The 20,359-nt window shown below is 42.4% G+C and overlaps 1 protein-coding gene across 1 annotated transcript in view; it reads right to left on the reverse strand.

The window, feature by feature from the left end:
* Positions 1-20,359, reverse strand: part of EEPD1 (endonuclease/exonuclease/phosphatase family domain containing 1) — a 60,588-nt gene that overhangs the window by 5,252 nt on the left and 34,977 nt on the right. The window contains exons 4-7 of the mRNA XM_031554056.1: positions 19,526-19,577; positions 5,329-5,439; positions 2,671-2,805; positions 1,375-1,507 (exon numbers count right to left, since the gene is read on the reverse strand). Of these exons, the coding sequence (XP_031409916.1) occupies positions 1,375-1,507; positions 2,671-2,805; positions 5,329-5,439; positions 19,526-19,577 (431 nt within the window). The remainder of the gene's footprint in view (positions 1-1,374; positions 1,508-2,670; positions 2,806-5,328; positions 5,440-19,525; positions 19,578-20,359) is intronic.

Consider the following 20,359-nt stretch of genomic DNA (forward strand, 5'->3'; position numbering starts at 1 on the left):
AAAAAAAAAGATTAAAAAAAAAAAATGTAATTTTAAGCCTGCCATTGATTTTGGCTGAGTAATTCAGTGCTCAAAATACCATGTGTGCACAAGTATTTGTTTATGAAACAAGACCTGCATCCCACACGTTAGGAATTTGAACTTCACCTTCTGTGAAAGATTAAGTCAAGAACAAACACGCTCCAGTGAAGTGCCCACCACATGGCAATGAAAACAAAAACGAAAAGAAGCCCTCATGTCAACAGTCTAAATTTAGATGCAGAGGAAATGCATCTCTGTTGACTTCGGAAGAGCAACACAGTTATCTGCATCCCGATTCAGCCTTCTGGGATTAGACAAATGACCCTTTTGTTTGCCTTCATCCTTTTCTTTCAGGAGGTATGTGGACAAATACTTAAATCTGTAGCAATTAAAAATAGCTCCGACTGACTTCTTGCAGCTCTAAAGGAAAAACAAGGGAACATGCATAAAAACTGTAATTACCTCTTGTGTTATACAAGAGGATTTTAATGCTTTCAAGTGACTGACCTTGCAAAACTATGCCAAGAGGAAAATCATCATGGCTGCAACCTTGTAACCCTTTTACTTCTTTGTGAAGTAGTAAGCAAAGGGCTAGATTTTTCTATTCCTATGAAAAGATCACCAATGCCAACACCACTTTGAATCTGAAACCTGCTGTTCTGCTCCACTGGAAACTGAGTTAAATCTGCAAGAATCAGAAGAAGAAGAAAAAAAAAAACAAACCTCAGAAGCGAGGTGAAGAAATTCATCTGTCTATTAAATTGCTCAAGTTGAGATACAAATTCTGGTGTCACTCATCCTGGGCTAAAACCAGAGCAACTTGTCTGAAACCAACAGAATTGTTTTACTTATTACAGCCATGTACTAAAGGTGGTTTCTGGTCTGCTTTCTCATTAGCAAGCATCTCCTGACTTCCACCGGGTTTCCCAAAGTGCTTCCAAATATCCAAAAACAAACAAAGAACAAAATTCCTTTGGGAAAAAGCCATAAAGTTTTGTTCTGATATTAGGTGGATCCCATTTCCACGAACACAGTTTTAACCCAGTATCTTTTTCTTCTGTTTGTTTGGATTTGCTCTTATGCTAGCATAAAATCACAAGGAGATTCACTTGAAAAGCGTGGTTGAAGCCAGTAGGATCTTCTGAGGTATTTGTGTTAATTAGAATAGATTGTAAAATAATGAGCAGAGAAAAAACACACTTTGCACGCTGAGTACCATTCAAAGAAAGGTAAAGGCAATGAACAGCTGATGAGGAAACTTGTGAAAGCTGCACTAAGACAGTTACATCCATATGTGAAATTCCTCTTGATTAGGTAAGCGCGGATGCTAACTCAAGGAAGACAACACCATACCTTTCAGAGACTCCTGCAAAGTCTGTGCAAAGGTTGCTAGTTTGTGGCTGTCATGGTTCTTCCCTGCGTTGTCCCCCACTGCAGGAGCCAAAGCCAGGTGAAGGTTAACCAGCGTTAGGTCATTCATCCCAACCTGGGGGAGGAAGGAGGGAAATCATTGCAAAGGGAGGTCAGAGAGCAAAGATATTCACCTGTTCCATACACTTTTGGCAGTAAGTCCTGGTGACTAGGACCCATTTCATGCTGCATACAGTGTGTTGTGTTTTGTCTTGGTGTTCTGGGAAGACAGTTCTATTTGCACTACTGTGGCAGCCCTTCAGTTCTGGGGAAATTGATTTTTGTTGCAGTTTCTTTCTACAGCAGCTGCAGAGAGAAGCTGACTCTTTACAAAAACCAGTTTATGCAAAACCAGTTGTTATTAAGCTACAAATAATGGCTTGGTCATTACATGGACTAATTACTGCTCTCCTGTGATCTGCCTTGGCCTGCCACAGAGATTAGTCATGAAACTTAATGTACCTTGAAATGAGCCGCTGGCTCCCTGTAATCCTCTGCTTACCTTCTGGGACTCACTTTGTCGCGTGGCACAAGTAATGCTTACTTCTAATCTTGACCTGCTTATTTATTAGAAACTTTCTCTCAAACTCCCTAAATTGGATACAGCCAGTGCAGAGAAGGGGGCTGTACATTTACTCATGCATACACACAAGAACAGCTTGGAAAGAGTCAGTTTCCAAATTGCATGAAGTTCTCTCATATAGGTGCAGCCTAGCGAAAAAGCTTCAAAATGGAAACTCTGCACTGTGCCAGCAATGTAAGAGAGATCAGCCTGAGCATCTCCGAAGCACGATGCCTTCTGTGTACATCTGTTCTGCTTACACTTATCCCATCTCCCTCCATCATTTCTGGCACTGACCAGAACCACAGAGCCGTGGCTGCCTGCTTCTCAATACTCAGCTCTCTAAAAGCTGAACGAGGTGACTGGTGATTTCTCTCAATCCATCAGAGCTGCAGGCACTGCCAAAGGTCCACTGGCCTCATGTGCCTAAATGCTCCCTTGCAGCAGGGCTCCCTCCCACAGGACTAAGGGAAAGAACTGACTCTGGTGATACACCTCACCTACTAAGATCACTAAGCACCTTCCTGTAACTGAGCCATAAGAGACTGATGAACATGGATTAGCCTCATGCTAATGCATTTTTTTTTAATCTGTTAGGAGACTCTTTCCAGTCTCTTGTCCAAAACTTTTAAATGAAAGCTGATCTCTGCAAGGGTCAATAGGCAGAACTGAGTTACCTTGAAATGTGCAATATATGGGTGAGGGTATGAGTGTCTCCCATTGCCATTAGTCTGTACGTTCTCCTGGAAAGAAGCATCTTTGAGCTCAATGCCAGCTGTTGTATCCCAGAGAAAACCAGAATATTCGACACCCTGCAATTAAAGCAAGAGAAAAGCCAATAGTAAGATGTTAAAAATAAAACATTCTGCCCAAATTACGAAACTTTAACTTATGTTTCAGTCAACTTGGTATTGCTATTGGCAACGGTGTATTATCACTTCCCAAATATGCAGAGGTGGTAAAAGGTGTCTATTCTGGCGTGGCATCTGCTGAGGGCAGGAGGTAGATCTTGCTGTGCACTGGCTGAAGGGAGAAACAACACCCTAGGACAGACAGAAAAGCTTTTTTATTTCACCCTGGCCCTAATCCCCTCCTACATGCAGGAAGAATGGCAGTCCCACTGAGCACGCTGAGTTGAAGTGCATGTTGCCTTGCTACTCACACCTGCATGCTGGCTCTTGGACCCCCGGGTAAGCAGAGCACTGCTTTCTCCATCCAATATTTTCATAAGCTGCTCTGTCTTACACAGGTAGAGCACGTTCAGGACTGCTGCAGTGGTGAGAGATTTAGCTGCAGCATCCTGTGTGCATCTTTGGGCTGACACATGCCCTTCACTTCCTGCTCTTCCAGGCAAGGAATCTGATTCTTCTCAGTGTGGTCAATAATAAAGTAGTTTATGTCCCCAGCATCCCTCCTCTGCCAGTGGTCAGTGGTACTCATTTATGAGGAGAGCACAGTTGGGGTGCATAGTTGCATGTCTTTCTCCTGACAAGCCTCTTCCAAGCACCAGCACATCAGTGCAAGCAATCCTTTCCCATTTTTTCTCTCCACACCACAGGTGATCTTACAGACTTCTGTCATGCCCAAGCTAAAATTACCCAGGCTCATTCAGCCTCTTGGCAAGACATCTGGTCTAGACCTCTCAGCCCTGTCAATTCTCTCTGTCTCCTTTCCAACTGAAGTGATTCATGTTCAGGTTTCCACTTCTTTCATCCTAGTGTCTATCACCCTGCAAGGTTTTCTTGGACTACTCGGGAATGTGGCATTTCCAGAAAGCTGTCTGCCCCCATTACGCCAGCAGCAGTATTTAATTCAAAGCCTGTCAAGCATTTCCTCTCATCACACAGACACAGTTTGCCTTGGTATCATTCAGACCTAGTGAATCACAGTTAAATCCATCTCAAGGAAAAGCTTTCCATTTCAACTGCAAAAAGAAAGTGTTATCTGTTCTACTGTATTCCTATGAGCCTTGAAAGAAAGTATTAAGTTTGGCTAAAATCCTTTGGTGGCATCTTTGGCCAACTCACCACCAAACTCCATCTCATGTCTGAAACCTGGGTAGGCTACAAGAAAAGACATGGAAGAATAGAAGAATAGCTCAAATCAGTGTTTGGTAGGAGGCAAAATAACTGGGAAATGTGGGAGCACTGTCCACTATTTAGCACTGCAGATCATCCCATGAGCAGTTTGTGCTGAAGGTGCTACATATTAAGAGTAACACTGCATTACTTCATTGCACTGTGTTTGTGTACACAGTGTCCAAACAAAATGAACCCATCAGGTAACCTAAGGGACAGAAAAGGTTTTTTGGCTTTGTGAAGGGTGCTGTAGGGTAGCCAGATTTCTCTTCTGTAAAAGCACCTAAAGAGAAGAGTCAGTAAGTAACATTTCTGTTTTTAGTTTGGCCACAGACTTCTCCACAATTTGAGAAATCCTTCATCCTTACATCCCTACCAAAGTACATGCTGATTTTTAGTTATTCGATCCATAGTCAAAACTTTCATTGTTGTCTTTGGAAATGCAGCTCAAGAAAGAACTGACTTAATAACCTACAATGATCCTGTTTGATACCAGCAGCCTCCAATCTGAGGAGGACTTTGCTCTGAAATCCCATTAGCACCCTTGAAGGGAAGAGGTTTCCCTTGGGACAGACCACCTCTGGCTACCATTAGCAAAGTTCAGCCCCATGCAGCTCTACTCTGAATACTGGCAAGGGTGGCAGGTGCAACCATCACCACCTTGGCATAGAACAGCACTGTGCTGTTTTTCAGTGGAGTCCAAGGAATATTTCTAACACACGTGCAGGGCACCTCAGGAAACATGCTTGATAAGCTCCTCTGCCAGATGAGGACAGCATGCTGAACAGCCCTTCTGTAGGGTCTTTGTTTGTAAAGCTGTAGAACTGGAAGCTCTCCCAAATTTCAGCCAGTACTGTGTTACATAGCAAGCTCAGCTGACTAGCAGAAAAAATGCAGAAGTACTGCAGCGTATCAGGGGCAAAACGAAGGGCTCTTTCCTTGTCCTAACACACAGCCTTTCTTTTGCACTTCTGTACTGTCTTTATCTGTTATTCATCCCCAAAACAAATGGGCACATTTTTCCTTACAAGTGTGCCACAAGCTGGGGAAAATGATTCTCCCAAAATATCAACAGGACAGTCAAATTCTATATAAACAGTCAGCTTAAAAAAAAAAGAAAAAGAAAAGTTACCAACCTTGCCAAAAAAGATTTGCAAAATGTTTTGCCTTAAACATATGATTAAAAGTATGTCCTTGGTTAGAGGGGAAAAAGAAAAAAAAAGTGAAGCAAAAGTTCAAACATAGAGATTAATGTACCTTAGGTAGCTGGCCTGAGGGTTTTTCGGAAACAACACCCTTCCAACATCCTCTAGGGCCCTTCCACTTGCGGATGTTTGGCAGCGTCGGCTGGTTCAGCTCCATACAAAACTAGAGACAGAAAGGGAGGTGGAGGAAAAAGATCAGCTTTGTAAGACTTTCAAAAGAACTGCAAAGAAGCATGCAAAAAGACATTGATTGAGCGCACCGTGGAATACAGCCCATAGTCTCTACTGAAATGTTAAGCAGTGCCCAGCTACAAATCTGAGGTTGTTTCTGCCTGAGGCCAAGGAAGTTGTATCAAATTGTTAGCTACAGAATTTAAGCTCTGGTTTTTAACCACTGCAGTAGCCTAGGCCAGTCCCAAAAGGGAAGCTTGCTAATGTGGAAAGAACAAAAGCCAGCCTTTAGCACACGTGTGGGATGCAAAACCCCTGCTTCCCAGGAAGGCTCACACAGGAGGAGGTCAGGGACGGGCCCCAGAGATGTAGCATCAGTGGAGGCTGGGTAAAAACAATCCTGCAAGCAAAAGGTACTGGAAAAATGCCTAAGTTTCTTCCTTGGGCTCCTCTTCCCCCAAAGCACCGGCCTGTGCTGGGGAGCTGGGCAGGGGGCTCTGGGGGCAGGAAGCAGCAGTGCTGGCTGCTCTCCGGTGATCCAGAGGGGCCAGAGGAAGGGAGAAGTAAGACTCAACAGCCTGCACTCAGCTGACAGAACCACTTTGGGGTTTACAGCTCCAGGAAGTGCCTGTGGCTTGAAAGGAGGTTCTAAAGAAAAAACAAGTTGGCATGTGAAGAGTTCAGGCTAATAAACCTCAAACAAACTAATGAGCCAAGGGTGGGCTGTGAGTACTGTGAGGGCTGCTAAATCAGAGGAATGAGATCCTCCATGCTATGAGACGTGCATTTCAATGGGCAAGTAAAAAAATGACAACCAGAAAACAGGTACCAGAGCCCAGCTGTGCATGCAATACACGTGCTGTAATAGTACCCTATGCACTGACTATGGCTGTGGAATGGCAAATGCATTCTGGATGCTTGAGACTTCTTGTCCACGCAGGGACTGGCTGCACATCTGCACACACAGCAGATCTTTCTGATGCTGCCCACAGACACTGGCTTTCCTGGGCACTGCTGTATAGCCACAGCACTCGGACACATTTCCATTGCCACACATGTGGCCAGAGAGCTACAGAGACTGCACAGTAATACACAGCAGATGGATGCTGGAACTGCAGACACATTGGAAAGAACTCACATCCACCTGGATATGGTCTTGCAAGTGAAATAATAATAATAAAAATAATAACAACAATAAAAGCCACGCATTGGAAAACCTGGAGTCAGGAGCCCCTTGTATGCAGACACTATGAAATACTTTTTGCCAGCAGTTTCAGAGCGGAGCTTCCTAGGAGAAGCCAGGACCCTTGGCAAAGCTGCTGTCACAGAATCACAGAATCATTAAGGTAAGGAAAGCCCCCTAAGATCACCAAGTCCAATCATTCATCTACCACTCATACTGTCCACTAAACCATGTCCCAAAGCACTGAGGAACCCAGGACTGGACACAGTGTCTGCTACGCACAGTGGCCCTCTGTGGTGGGACACACCTCTGGCCAGACTCGGTCTGAAGAGCTGCCATCTCTTGGCAGATGGTAGGGTGGTAAGGATGATATATGGGCATAGTGAAATGGAGAAAGGCTACACCTTTCCAGCTTGCCAACTACTTTTCTTCTCACATCTATTTTACCTTTACTTTCAAAAAGACAAATCAAACCTTGCTCTTTTACTAACTGTCTTATCTGTGAGTTCAGTATCCTGGATGCTGAAGCGGTAAGTATTTACGTGTAAGATACACACAACCCAAAACCAACATTTTCCTATCTTGGAAGGCCAAGACACATTTCAGTTTTTCACTCAAAAGAGTGAAAGCTGACAAAAGAGTTAATTTATCTTTGGGTTGCTGCTGCCCAGCAGCCAGCACAAAGTGCACGGCAGGGCTGAGTAATGTTACAGAAACCATCATGTTATTAAAAAGAGCATCTGCAATCAAGTAGTTCGAATATTTTGTTTCCTCCAAATTGATTTTCTTTAACTTTGCTCAATTAGAAAGACAACAAATATGATTATATGGTTTGTTTGGACAAAGCCATCAGCCAGTTCTGGGTACAGTTTCAGCAGCTGAGGGCTTCCCCTGCAGCAGCTGACTTTAATTCATGCCCATTTTCCCTCAGGCACACAGATTCTGAAGCTCTGGCAGTGTACTTGCTTAGGTCATGTTTTTTGCTGAACTGAGAAGTGTCTTTCTTAAATCATGTTCTGCCTGTGAAGCCCAACATCAAACAAGATTACACTTTCTCTTGGCCTGCACAGGGCATGGAAAAAATATTCCTCCTTCTTTTGCAAAGTTAGATCTACATCAATTCCTTTGAGGAGCTGTTACTCAAGCGGTAAAGAAAAGACTTGAATGAAAACCTCAGGTCAGAGCATTTCTTCTCCCCCTCCCCCAAAATCCTCATAAGGAGAAAAGTTCTAGCTTTGTTTTTCCTCACGAGCCTTTCAGCCTGCAGGTTTCCTGGAATGAAATCAGCTTTCTTCATTAAGTCCTGTACGTAAGTGATCCAAAACTCAAGCACATACTGTGTGCTACCTGCAGCAGAAGGGCTCCTACACAAGGACCCCTCCGGTGTCGTGGTCGCTCCTGCAGCTTAGTGCTAGCTGTTGTGGTAAGTGCCTCTGGGCTGCAGGAACGTACTGCACACAGGCTCTGGTTGTACTCCAGGCAAACAGATCTGGAAAGGTGACCCCCTGTGACAGCCACCTGCCTGCCACCAATGCTTGGAGCCAACAAGGGCCACCATGCCAGGAACTGCGACAAGCCCTGTGGCCTTTGCTCGCCATCAATCCATCATTTACCCAAGCAGGGAGGATCTGAAGACGTAACTGCTCTCTGTTTACCCTGATAAGGAGCCTGTGCCAACTGCTGCCAGCCACTTCAGAAGCAGACGGGCAGGAATAAGGTTATGACTAACTGGAAGAAGTTAAAGACATGCATGTCTGAGCAGAGACTGAAGAGGGAAAGCAGGGTGTCCTGGCAAGTGTTAATTGTGCAGCACAGGTGCTAGGGAGCACGTTGAGCCAGGTATGCTTCCATCCCTTGCCTGAAAAGAGGATGCACTGGTCCTCTGAACATTTAGGAAATCAAATGCGACCCGGGAAAACAACGCATAAGGGCTCAATAAAGTCACATATAATTATGCATTTCCGATCAGCCAGTGATGCCTCCTTGGAGGATGCTTATTTCCACACCTGAGTCAGAGCACAGGCTGCAAAGAGGCTGAAAAGACATCATATGGAGGAGCCGCAGTATGAGCCAGTTATTAGGGCACGGTGCATCTTGTCTCGGTGCACCAATCATTGCCTCAACTTCAGAAAGGCACTCAAAGCAATTAACTGTTCATTTTCTTCAATTACCACAAAAGCTTTCAGGCCAAAAGGGTGCAGCAGCAAATGTAAACGACAACTTGCTTCTTCAAAGCAAAGCTGGTGTTAGTGCTGCTTAAGAAAGAGAATTTTATCATGTTGGCCTGTCACATCACAGGTGGATGCTGGTGGTATGGCAGTAGGGGTTGAACCGTCCCACCAATATTCCATTGCATGTTGTTGCTGTGTGACAGACGGCAGCAGAGGGGCAGTCTGACAAAATGGCATCTGACATGGGAGTGTGGACGGAGTAAAGGTGTGTCACTGAATCCCTCCATGCAGAAAAAATGGCACCCATTGACATTCATGGACATTTGTTGAACATTTATGGAGACCAAACAGTAGCTGAGAGTTTGCTCTATCAAATGGTGTTACTGTGTTTGCTCTTTATATCTGCTGTAGTTTTTTGATGGAAATAAATAGGAGGCAATACTTTCAGAATGACCTACGTATATAACACAGTCTCTGTGTTTTTAAGAGGTACTGGGGGAGTAAATTCCATGACTAGACAGGATGCATATGAAACTTCTATCAATTCCTTAGCATTTCAGATATGTTAAGGGATGGCATATGAGTAAAGACTTGAAATCATCATGGTGAAAGAGACCTGGAGTACAAGCAACAAAGAGTGAGGGAGTTGGCAGCAGTTGAAAAGGAGACTTTCAGCATCAGAAAGACAGACATTTAACTGTATTATCATGTCAAAATTCACCACCTATTTCAAACTGCAGATCCTGGAAAAATCTTGAAGTAGAAATCTGGGCCTGTAATTCAAGTTGTCTGACAGAGGGCCGTGCAGTTGTGTCTGGGTTCTCACATAACCAAACATAACAGCAGAGAAGGAAGCATTATTATGGCTAAAGCCTAAAACAGACTCAACACTGGCTCCTTTTTCCTACTGACAATAGTGTAGTCTCAGGCCTTCACTGCTTGTTTGCCTTTCCCTGAAGCGTATCCGTTTCCTGTTTGCAGAAGTAACCAAACCCCGATCACTCCTAAAAACACACACCATGGGGATGCAGACGCCGATGTGTGGGATGCACTGCAGCCTCCTTCCAGAGGAACCACACAGATAATGCAGGGGAAGGGGGTGGCCCTGTGCTATTATGACTAATGTTTTATACATGCCCATTCGATTACTGTCTTCCAGGAAGACCTCATGGAAGGTTTTGTAATACTTATCAATCGTGTTCTCCAAGCACTGATAGTACAAAAAGGCAAACAGAACCTGGCAGGTAGATGGAGGCCTGCCAGACAGATAATTATTGGTATTTTCAAAGGAGAACAAAACTCCACAGACAACAAAGGTCTCAGACATATTGATACATTTTGTTATGGAAAAGGATTGCTCTTTCTCCCTCTCACAAATAACTTTACAATGAAGAAATACTGTATTTAAAGTGTGGTTTATAAAAGCCAAGTAACAAACTTTAGGAGAAAAACTGTATGAGGAAAGCTAAGATAAGGAAGAAATCTATTGAACATGCCACAGATGCAGTTACTCCTGGCAAGGTTATCAGCCCATCTTGCCATGTTAGTGCGTCCTGTTCAGGCCATGTCATCCGGACCCGGGGCAACATCTTCCATTCTGTACTCACTGGCTCATCCCTCCTAGGGCTAAATCAAAGCATTAAGATTGATGACTAAGTCCAGCCACCCTCCACGCTCTTTGCAAATGTGATTTAATGCATCCCTCGAACAGCTCCAGAAACTCACTGCGAGCAGCAAAACAGAGGCAGAGCACTTGAGCACTGCCCATCCAGCTGCAGCCTTGACCAGCATCTCTCTTCACGCATAAAACTGCACCTATAGGCACCATCACAAAGCTTGTTTGCTGTGATAACATGCATACACACAGATCTATATTGGAAAATATGAGCTCCTTCCCAGTGTGATGCAAGTTGATTGAAGTTTTCTATTGCCCTACCTCCACTACAAGGCTCCAGCTGTGCAACCAATCCCTGTTCTCTAAGTTAGGTACAATGAGCATAGTTCAGTCTTGTCTGGAAAACATGCTGCTTCTGCTTCTCACGTAGCAGACCAGTAGAAGGATTTCTTTTTTTAGCTCCTGACAGCTTCAAGCACCATGTTATGGGCTGGAGAGCAAGCATCTACTATGCCAGAGTCTCATCATCCAAAAGCTACGTGGCAACCTTTGTCCTGAATTCCAGACTCTGCTGCAAAGATCATTTCTAAGTTCAATACAGAAAAAAGGAAACCTCCTGGGTTGAGTTCCTCAGAGGAGACAGGATGAGGAAGGCTCACTGTCCAAGCCCACTTATGTCCAGCATAGGCAAGCAATTAAGTTGTCGAGATCAGGGTAACTCTGAGTACACACAGAGGCATAGCTCTAGTTACCAGAGGAACACCAAAGCAAAGCATGCATCCCAACATTTTTAAAACAAAACACATCACCTTTGCAGGAGGTATCTGAGCACCTTTATGAGTCCGGCTGTGTTTGGAGCCAGCCCGTGGATTTGAACCAAACTGGAACACGAGGCTCAGTTCTGCAGCTGCTGTATTACTCACCCATTGTACTTCATGAATGTGCGGGAAATAATTATGCTGATAAATTTAACATTATCTCAATTATCAAAAGTTTATAACGATTTGTTTCCGTAACACAAACCTGTCTGAATCAAAGCGGATTTTTATTTTTTTTTTAAATGAGGCTTTTTTTAAATGAGGTTGGAGAGTGGTAGGAACATTAGTTTGCACCCTCAAGTTATTTGTTTTCCTTTCTGAGTACTTCTTTTGGAAAAATTCAACAATGAGCTTCTACACTGTCCTCCCAGATGAATTACATACAGTTCACCACAGTCACTCGACTGCTTAATTCCGTGTAATATCTGAGAGGAAATTACATTCTTTATCCTTGACAATATGATTGAAAAAACAGACTGCAGCACATAAAAACAGTTCTGGGCTCATCTTTTAATCACAGTGTTCCTGGGACAACAATTCAGATCTTCCAGCTTCATTCTAAACACTAGTTATTATTCATATAAACAGTGTCTTTTTATAGAGTTTGAAAAGGAAGACACGGAAAGCTTTGGTGCAGAGCAGCGAAATAACTGAAGGAGGCAATGCAGTAATGTAAGTGCTGGGGGCTCCATTAAGGTGGATATACGATGCTCAACTGCATTTTGTCAAAATAGGGCATGAAACATCTCTCAGTCAGGCTGTCATTTAACAGGACGCAATCATAACGTGTGCTTGGCAGAAATCTATGCTGCCTTTTTGCTATGAAGGAGAACATCCATACTGGCCAACTTGTGCACACGAGCAGTTTTGCAGGCTTTTAATTTCTCACGTTTCTACTACAAGCCGAGCTTTTTCCTTGTGCTTCATGGGACAGACTTATTTTGCAGAAGACTTTTCCCGAAGACTTATTTTCTTACTCTTAAGAACATTATTTTAAACATAATACCAGAATTAAGGCTCAAGTGTTTGTCAAGGATGGGCATAAAGCCTTGCGATTCCTTCCTGAAGCCTTTTGAAGTAAGTGTTTTTGTCTGCATAAGTAGGCAGTATAATCATTAACAGCATAATGGCATGCTAAGGGAGCTGATGTGCTATAAAGAAGAACAAAAAAGAAACCCTCATGATTACAAGGGTATCTTTTTCATCAAGCTGCTTTTACAGGAGATGAGTGGTTGAGTTCAAGCACTTTCCCTATATTGTTATAAAGCAGTCTGCTCAACTGGTTGGCTCTGCTAAAATCATAGCCGCAACACAGATGAATTATTTACTTATTACTATGCTGCCTGCTGTAAATGTTCAGATGCTTATTCATTTTTTCCGTCTCATTATTTCCAAACAAAGAAGACAAGTTTCATTTTGCCTTCACTTCAGCCATCAGAAAAAAAGCACAGAGCATCTCTCAGGGAACACACACATCTGCTTAGGGAAGTATTACTGAGATTATTAAAGCAATGAGGCAATAGATGTTTTTATTGTTTTTTTTTTTTAATATTACAAGCGTACTGCTACAGAGAGTGCTTGAAGCAGCGACCAGAGCTCCAAGTCTTCCATGAGGTGTGCTACTGAATGCTTAGCCAGAGTGCAAAGAAGTAGTTCATGCTGTACCATACCCATGACAGGGAGGCTGGAACCTAGATGATCTTTAAGTCTCTTCCAACTCAAGCCATTCTATGATTCTATGATCTTGGCTACCACTTTAAAAAGCCACAGCTTGCACGGGGGACAGCTTCCACTGGGACAGCAACCTTACTCACCCAGCACACACCACGACTACAAGAGCTGAACATCAACTTATCAGAACTTAGCCTTTCATATAGAAGGTAAATAAAAGTCTGCCTATGAAACATGAGACCCAAGAGTGCTAAGAACCGGTTTCTTGCTCACCAGTTAAAACCAAACAAATGAATCCAGTGAGCTATTTGCCATGATCTGAGTCTGCTTACCTGCACATAGCCTTGAGCCAAAGGGAAGACATTGTGCCAACACAAAGAAAGAACAAAAGGGAAATCATACAGTTTTGAATATTATTTATCAAGGAAAGCTGCACAAGCACAGGAGATAACTAGGTCTCAATCCACTGCAATGCCAAAGTTTACCCATTTCAACAGATGCAAGTAAGATTTTTTTTCTTGAAGCTTCTGGGATATACCGAGAGGTAATGTTGGACTGTGCTTCTAGTTCTTAATTTAAAGAGTCTGATTTGACACTCATTCGTCTCTGAAACAGCACATTCTTTATTTAAAGGTTTGTATGAGTCATAGATGGTCTTCTGTCTTCACACTGCAGCACCCACTCCTCCCATAGAGGCCACACACTGTTCTCCAGTCCTGACCAAAGCTCTGCTCAAACAGATGCAATGAACTCTGGCTCCCCATAGAGAGCATACACATTACTTAATTCATATAAACAGCCAAAAAAGAAAAAAAGATTTAGGATGACATTACAAAACTCTTGCTGCTATGACAAACTACTAAACAGGGAAAAAAAACGCACAAACATAAATAACCTTACTCAAAATGCTTCAAAACCGGTCCTGTTCTATGAACTGGTTTTGTCTTCTGCCACCTTACAAAAGAAAGCAAGGAAAAAATGACAGACCAAGGACCTTTTTTACTCACAGACAAAACTTAAACACATTTGTAATCATACATTTTTCATTTCTCCTTAGTCTGGAAGCGTAAAGAATGATTCAACTGATGGATAAGATTCTGTCTTGGGACCAAACTAGATGCCTCGCCAAAAAAAAAAGCCCATCTGGTGTAACAAGCAGTCTCCATATCCTAGTTGTTACAGATGCATAGCTATGCTTCCAGACAGAATAACAGAGCACCTCCTAAAGAAGGGCATTTTAAGAGCTACCTGTGCCCTCCATGGCTCCCAGTAATGTGCACAGCATTGCTTCGTAAGAAAAAAGATGGAAAACACAACTAACATTCAACCAAGATAAGTCAGAGATACAAGCAGGTGCGATCATGTGCTTCCCATGCTGCAGACCACATGGATAGGATAACCTGGAAGAAGCCTTCCATATTATAAGAGGTGGTGTCAACAATTCAATAGCAGAACATTGTGATTCCCCTGAATGCCATCAGGTATGTCACATCTGAGTCAGAGCAAAGTTGATGTTCACATCCAGATGATACACTTCAATTGCATTTCAACTTCTACACATTTCCTTTACACCTTTGTAAAGTCTGGGTTGAGCTCATGGCTTCCCTAACAGTTACTGTGACAGAAACCACGGCCTTGTGCTCCAATCAACTGAAACCAGCTTAGTGGTATATGTATATAATAGGTGTTCTTCCCTTTACCCTGAGGTTTCTGGATCTAGGCATGAGGTCTAAAAAAGATTGCACTCCTGAGCATTACCTGTGCACAGGTTGCAAGCAAGAGAAAGGAAAGACAGAAAACAGGAAGATAGCATAGCCCACATCTCCTTTTCTTCCTCTCTGAAAGCTAGACTGCTACTGTAGGGAACATCCTAGCATACTTAAGTTTCAAAGGGGTCAGCCTCTTTCTGGAAGGGACAGTTCTGAGAACAGACAGTAAATGTAACCGCTTTCCAGCAACTAATTCATTCACTGTCAATTACCTTATATTTTTTAATCAGTAGTTCTAAAGGCAAGGAGGATTGCAAGAGGCTAGGACAAGCCCTGTCTCTCAGAGACTGCTGCAAGATGCTGCTCTCCAGAAGATTCAACAGCAGTGACAACGCAGGATATTTTGGCTGCGCAGGCAACAGCTACACTCCAAGTGGTTTAACCTGCAGAGCTCAGACAGCAGTCACAGAACCTGCAGTGGGGATGCCCTGTGCTTCCCATAGGAATCATCAATGGCAGCTCCCAGGCTTGCGTTGGCCTGAATGCGATGAGTAAGGTTTGCTTGCAAGGGCAGCATTTAGGACATGAGCAGCCACTGAGCATTCTTACCAAGATGATGGGCCAGACACATGGCTCAGGTGACCAGTCGCAGCTATTATATTATAGTGCAGCTACAACTAGTGAGTGCACACACAGCTTTGCTTACCCATGTACATGGAAAACAGGAGCTCTCTTCCAAACACCGCAAAGCTCCTACGGATAACCTTTCCCAAATAAACAACCTGCCTGGCTCTGCGAGGGATTTTATAAAGAACAGAGATTACAATGGGTTTAATCACGATTAAACACTGATCTGGCTCAATCTACTCAAAAGCAGACAAAAGATAAATAAAAAACCTCCAGCAGATTCATTTCATACTGGAAATTCTGGAACCTCGATTGACGTCATACTTTTTATGTTCAGATAATATCTGGAGGAAACAGTACACTGGATGAAGAAAACAAAAGCAAATTTCTAGTTAAAATTCTCTGTGCGCCGTGTAGAAAGGCAAACACTACAGCAGGGATTTCACAGGGCAGCTCAGCATTTATAAGCTCATTTTTCACAGTAGCTGAAATTTCGCTGTTAGCGTGATGCCACTGAAAAGAAAGAAGCACCCCCTCCTGTCCTCATCTCTTGGGTTTTACTGTAAAAGTAGGTAAAATTACTCACCCTATTCAACACTTAAAGGCATTTCCCCTCAGACAAACCCACTTCTGATTGCTGGCAGGTAGCTACCAATCAGCATACTAAATTCTCTTACTAAATAATGCCACCTCCTCGGTGTCACTTCAGTTGTGGCTCACTGATTCCTCAGGCATGGTGTGAAAATTCTACATGACAGGAAGGCACTGTATGTAGCGAGCATCACCCACATACAAGCATCTACTTTTTCCTATGAGTGACAAAACATAGGAAATGGGCTTCCCATCACAAGAGACAATTCCAGCCATTGGTATTGCTGAGAAAAAAGTCAGAAAAAATAGCACAGATTCTAGCATATGCTTGCTTACATTTGTGTGCTAAGCTTTCATTTTTATTCAATGGGATAAAGATGCTCTCTTCAAGGAAAGAAATAACTTTCTGTACGAGGAAGAAAAAATTATCTGGAGAAGCCTGATCAGTTTACTCATTTTATCATCCCAACTCTTTGTGTCCACACCAGCATTACTGCCCAATGGATAAACATATAATGTTTGGCCAAGAGATGGAAGAGATCTCTTCTATAGTAAGTCATCTAGAAGCCATGTGGCCACATCTGGTGCCTAACTAATGCATCCTACACTTCATAGCTGCAGGACCTCAACACCAGGTAAAGGACTTTCAACTCCTTTTTATTTGTGACTTCCAAAGCTTCACCAGTGAAGGTGAAAATCCCCAAACAGAGAATGGAAGCCTACTGGTAATTAATTTCTCTTCCTACTTTTGTTTTACTGACCTCTTGGACCAAGCTCACATAAAAACAGAAATGTGCAATCAGCAGCAAGACAAAATTTGACATGAAACTTGTATCTTGCAGCTTGAAAATCTATCAACTTCAACAACGTTATCCCTGAAAAAATGACAGTTCTCACCCCAATTCCTATCTTGCATAAGCCTACCCGGTGTATCTCTAAATCCCTTCTCACAGCAAGCAGAACAATTGTCATTCTGTAAATGAATTCCACACTTCTAAAAACTGCTGAGCAGATAGAATTACACAACTTGTGCTTAGTGGGTGGGAAATCAGCAAACTGCTTGATCTTTTGAGTAAATTGGATGGTCCTTTCTCATCTCAAGTAACAGCAGATGTATTTATTTATTAATGTACAATTAGGAACATAATGGCTTACCATTACTTGATCCCAAAAGAAAAGCTTACCTTATAAAATATTTATTAAATAGAAAGCTGTTGTACAGATTATTTAACTTTCCACAGTAACTTAACTCTCAAGGAGAGACAAACTCAAGAACCAGAGTTAATGCCTGGAGGGCTGCAGAAGGAAATTTTTGACAGAATACAAGGATATTTTTAGCTTTGTATTTTACCAAAACACAAAGTTTCACAGAGATACAGCCAGATGCAAATAAACTACTTACAGGTGACTGAAACACAAAATCACAGCAAATGTCAAGGATAACACCCACACCCACATTTAATTGCATGGAAGTACTGATCCAAGGCTGACTGCAGCTAATGGGAGCATTCCTACCCATTTCAGTTTAGTCTCCTGCTCTACATATGCTTAAGTGTTGCTTTTACTGGAAGAAATACTGCAGAGGTTTCTGCTCACCCCAAGCCTGCTATGCAGACCATAGGAAGTCTGCTTGCGATGTCCATCCCAAACTAAAAGATGAAGTAAGTGCTCCCTGCAGTGGGCACACAAAATATGCAGGAGAATGGAGAAGTCCAACCCAAAAGCACCATCACTACTTTCTTTTAAACATGCAGGCTGAAGGAACAACAAACACAAATTTAAGTATCTCTGCTGAAATTAAGCAAAGGTGAGCTAATTTACTGCAGCTGAGAACATGGCCCCAGATTTCTATCAGCAGTGCCTTTAAGAGAACACACCAAGTTAGTAGCAAAACAAAGAAAAAAAGTATTCTGAAGACAACTCATCCTATGTGTCTGCTGGCATCAGGCACCAATGACTGCAACTGTTTTGGCATACTTGTTGCATTAGGAAATGCAAAACGGATTTAAATACTGTAACAGAAACCAATGTGAAATGTCACCTGGCTAGGTGTCTCACTCTGGTTATTATCTAAAAAGAAAGATCCAGAGCTGTGCTGGGGACCCTGGCAGAGGAAATGAAGCTCCTTATAGAATGAGGCACGCCTGCATACCTGGGTACCTAAAATATTTCTCTCTGCAGTCTGGATGGCCTCACACCCTTGTGGGAAGGAGACTGTCACAGAGGCAAGCTACCACCTGGCATTCTGCCACCTGCATTCATGACTGCCCTGGGCAAAAAGTCTGTGGCCCTTCTGCAGCAGAGGAATGCCAGCATGTCAGCAACACCGTCCTGTGACAGCCAGGGTGAGCTGGGTTAGCAAGTAAACATGCTTGCCATGCCATGTGGGTATCTGCTGGGACGGCCTGAGGGACTGTGGCCAAAACAAACACAAACATCCCAACTTCCACCCAGAATTTTCTCCAAGTAGAGATGACTCTTGTATTCTCATGTAACCTGGGTGTTTCCCAGAGCTCATCAATTATTTTCCTGTTTAATTAATGGGCTGCTGAGGTACTTACAGGTGCCAGCAGTACTCCACAAACGCCTGATGAGCAGCACCAAGGGGAAGACAAGCTTGTTCTCAATGTAAATGCAAAAAGTACTGGTAGACTTTTGGCCAAATTTCCACTGACAAACATCAGGGTTTTGAAAATTTAACAAGCTATGTTTTTGCATAACACAAAGCTTCTCATGGTGGGATCATGTTCAGTAGCCAAGATGGGAAAAATGTGTAAAAATAATCAGATATGTAAGACTATATCTAATGGGAAAAACAACACAGATCAAGGTAGCCAAGGAAATAATGACGTACTAGAAATTGTGGTGCAATAATTTTAGGTTATTATGTCCATAGCTAACTTACAGAAATCTTTCCATGAAAAAAGAAACCAACTGAAAAATCAATCTTGTAATGAGTATTAAAATATTATTTAATAATATTCTGCATTCCTGCAATATCGTGCAGATATATGATTTACAAATACAAAATTCAGCATGCATTTTCAAGCCTGAACCTGCAAGTGAACGGAGCAAGACTTGTTCTAGCCTACTTTTAGCCTCCTGTAGTTAACAAATAAAGTTAACAACTAAAATTTCTTTAAACTTACATAATTCTATACTGTTGTTTTCCAGAGGAGTAAACTGGCCTTTTAAATTCTTTAAACTTGGCACTGTATGAAAGCAGATGTCAAATATTCAGAGCTCAATTTAGAAAGATCATTTTTCTGCTGCAGTTTTTCTGAAGAGCTTCCTGCACAGCTTCAAACAATGGCAAAAAGAGCAATTCCCACCAGGTCATTTTTTCTGGCTAAGCCTTGTTTTCGGAGGCCTTGGGCCAAGAGGAGGTGTAAGTCTGACAAAAAGGTGAGAAATATACTGGGTGTGAGATGCTAGAGAAGCTGACTACTGCAAACAATGACAGTTTGGTAATATTAACCTGTTTTGCAAGAGGAGTGGCTGTTCCAAGATTATTTTAAAAATACCAAAAACTTGGACAAAGTGTTGTCTCCTCAACTACACGTGCTATGTAGGTGGAAAGAGGTCCTGTTTTATGCCACATGATTTTCCACAGAGTTAAGAAATCTTACCAACACAGAGTGCTTTAAGAGCTCCAACCTATTACTACTGTTGTACTAGACACATTTTAAATACCTTTTCCAGTGCTTCTCTATCAAGCAGCTCCTGCACAGCCAAAAGCTTGATACTGTAAGAAAAAAAACAAACAGAAAAGAGAGTGAATCACTCCATTGCAAGCATTACAGAAACACAAGTAACAGCAGAACTGAACTTCTCCTTTTAGTTTCACGCTTGGAAGAAGCTTATAGAAGTATAGATGAAAAAGCACTCAGGATATAATAAAATAATGCAACAGAGAAACGGTGTTACTTTGCTTTGATTTAGCTGTCCCAAAGAGATTTTCTGGTTTCTGCCTTACGTGCACGTCTGAATCTGATTTACAAAGAAACTGCATTGATCATTACATTTTTAATACCCTAAGTTAGCACTGAAGGACCTTCTGAACAGTAAACACAGGGAAAGAATATAAACATTTATATTATTTTTAATCAACTCAGTTCTTCAGTACCAACAACTTCCATGAGTTTTGCAATAGCCATTCCCAGGGATTTACAGTATTACAAATGAAATACAATAACAAAGACAACCTGGTTCAAGAAATTTGAGGGAAATAGGAGGAAAACATACATAACTGTTTGAAATTGGGTTAGTAGAGACTGATCAATAATTATTCTGATAAGGCCACTTGCTAAGCAAACCGAACTTCCTCACCTACTGAATCTTTCCTAAGTTTGCCTCTAGAGGCTAAAACCTATTCACTGAACTGCGTTTAACAAGTTGTCCCAGCAGGATTTTGCCCTGTAAGACCAGTTATTCAGACAAAACCAAGGTATGTAAAAGAACCTTGTACCACATCTACATTTTCGTTGTCAGTTTAATGAGTAACTCTAAATTACCTGTTCTTCATTA

The sequence above is a fragment of the Meleagris gallopavo genome, chromosome 6 (genome assembly GCF_000146605.3).
Source record: "Meleagris gallopavo isolate NT-WF06-2002-E0010 breed Aviagen turkey brand Nicholas breeding stock chromosome 6, Turkey_5.1, whole genome shotgun sequence".
NCBI classification, from domain to species: Eukaryota; Metazoa; Chordata; class Aves; order Galliformes; family Phasianidae; genus Meleagris; species Meleagris gallopavo.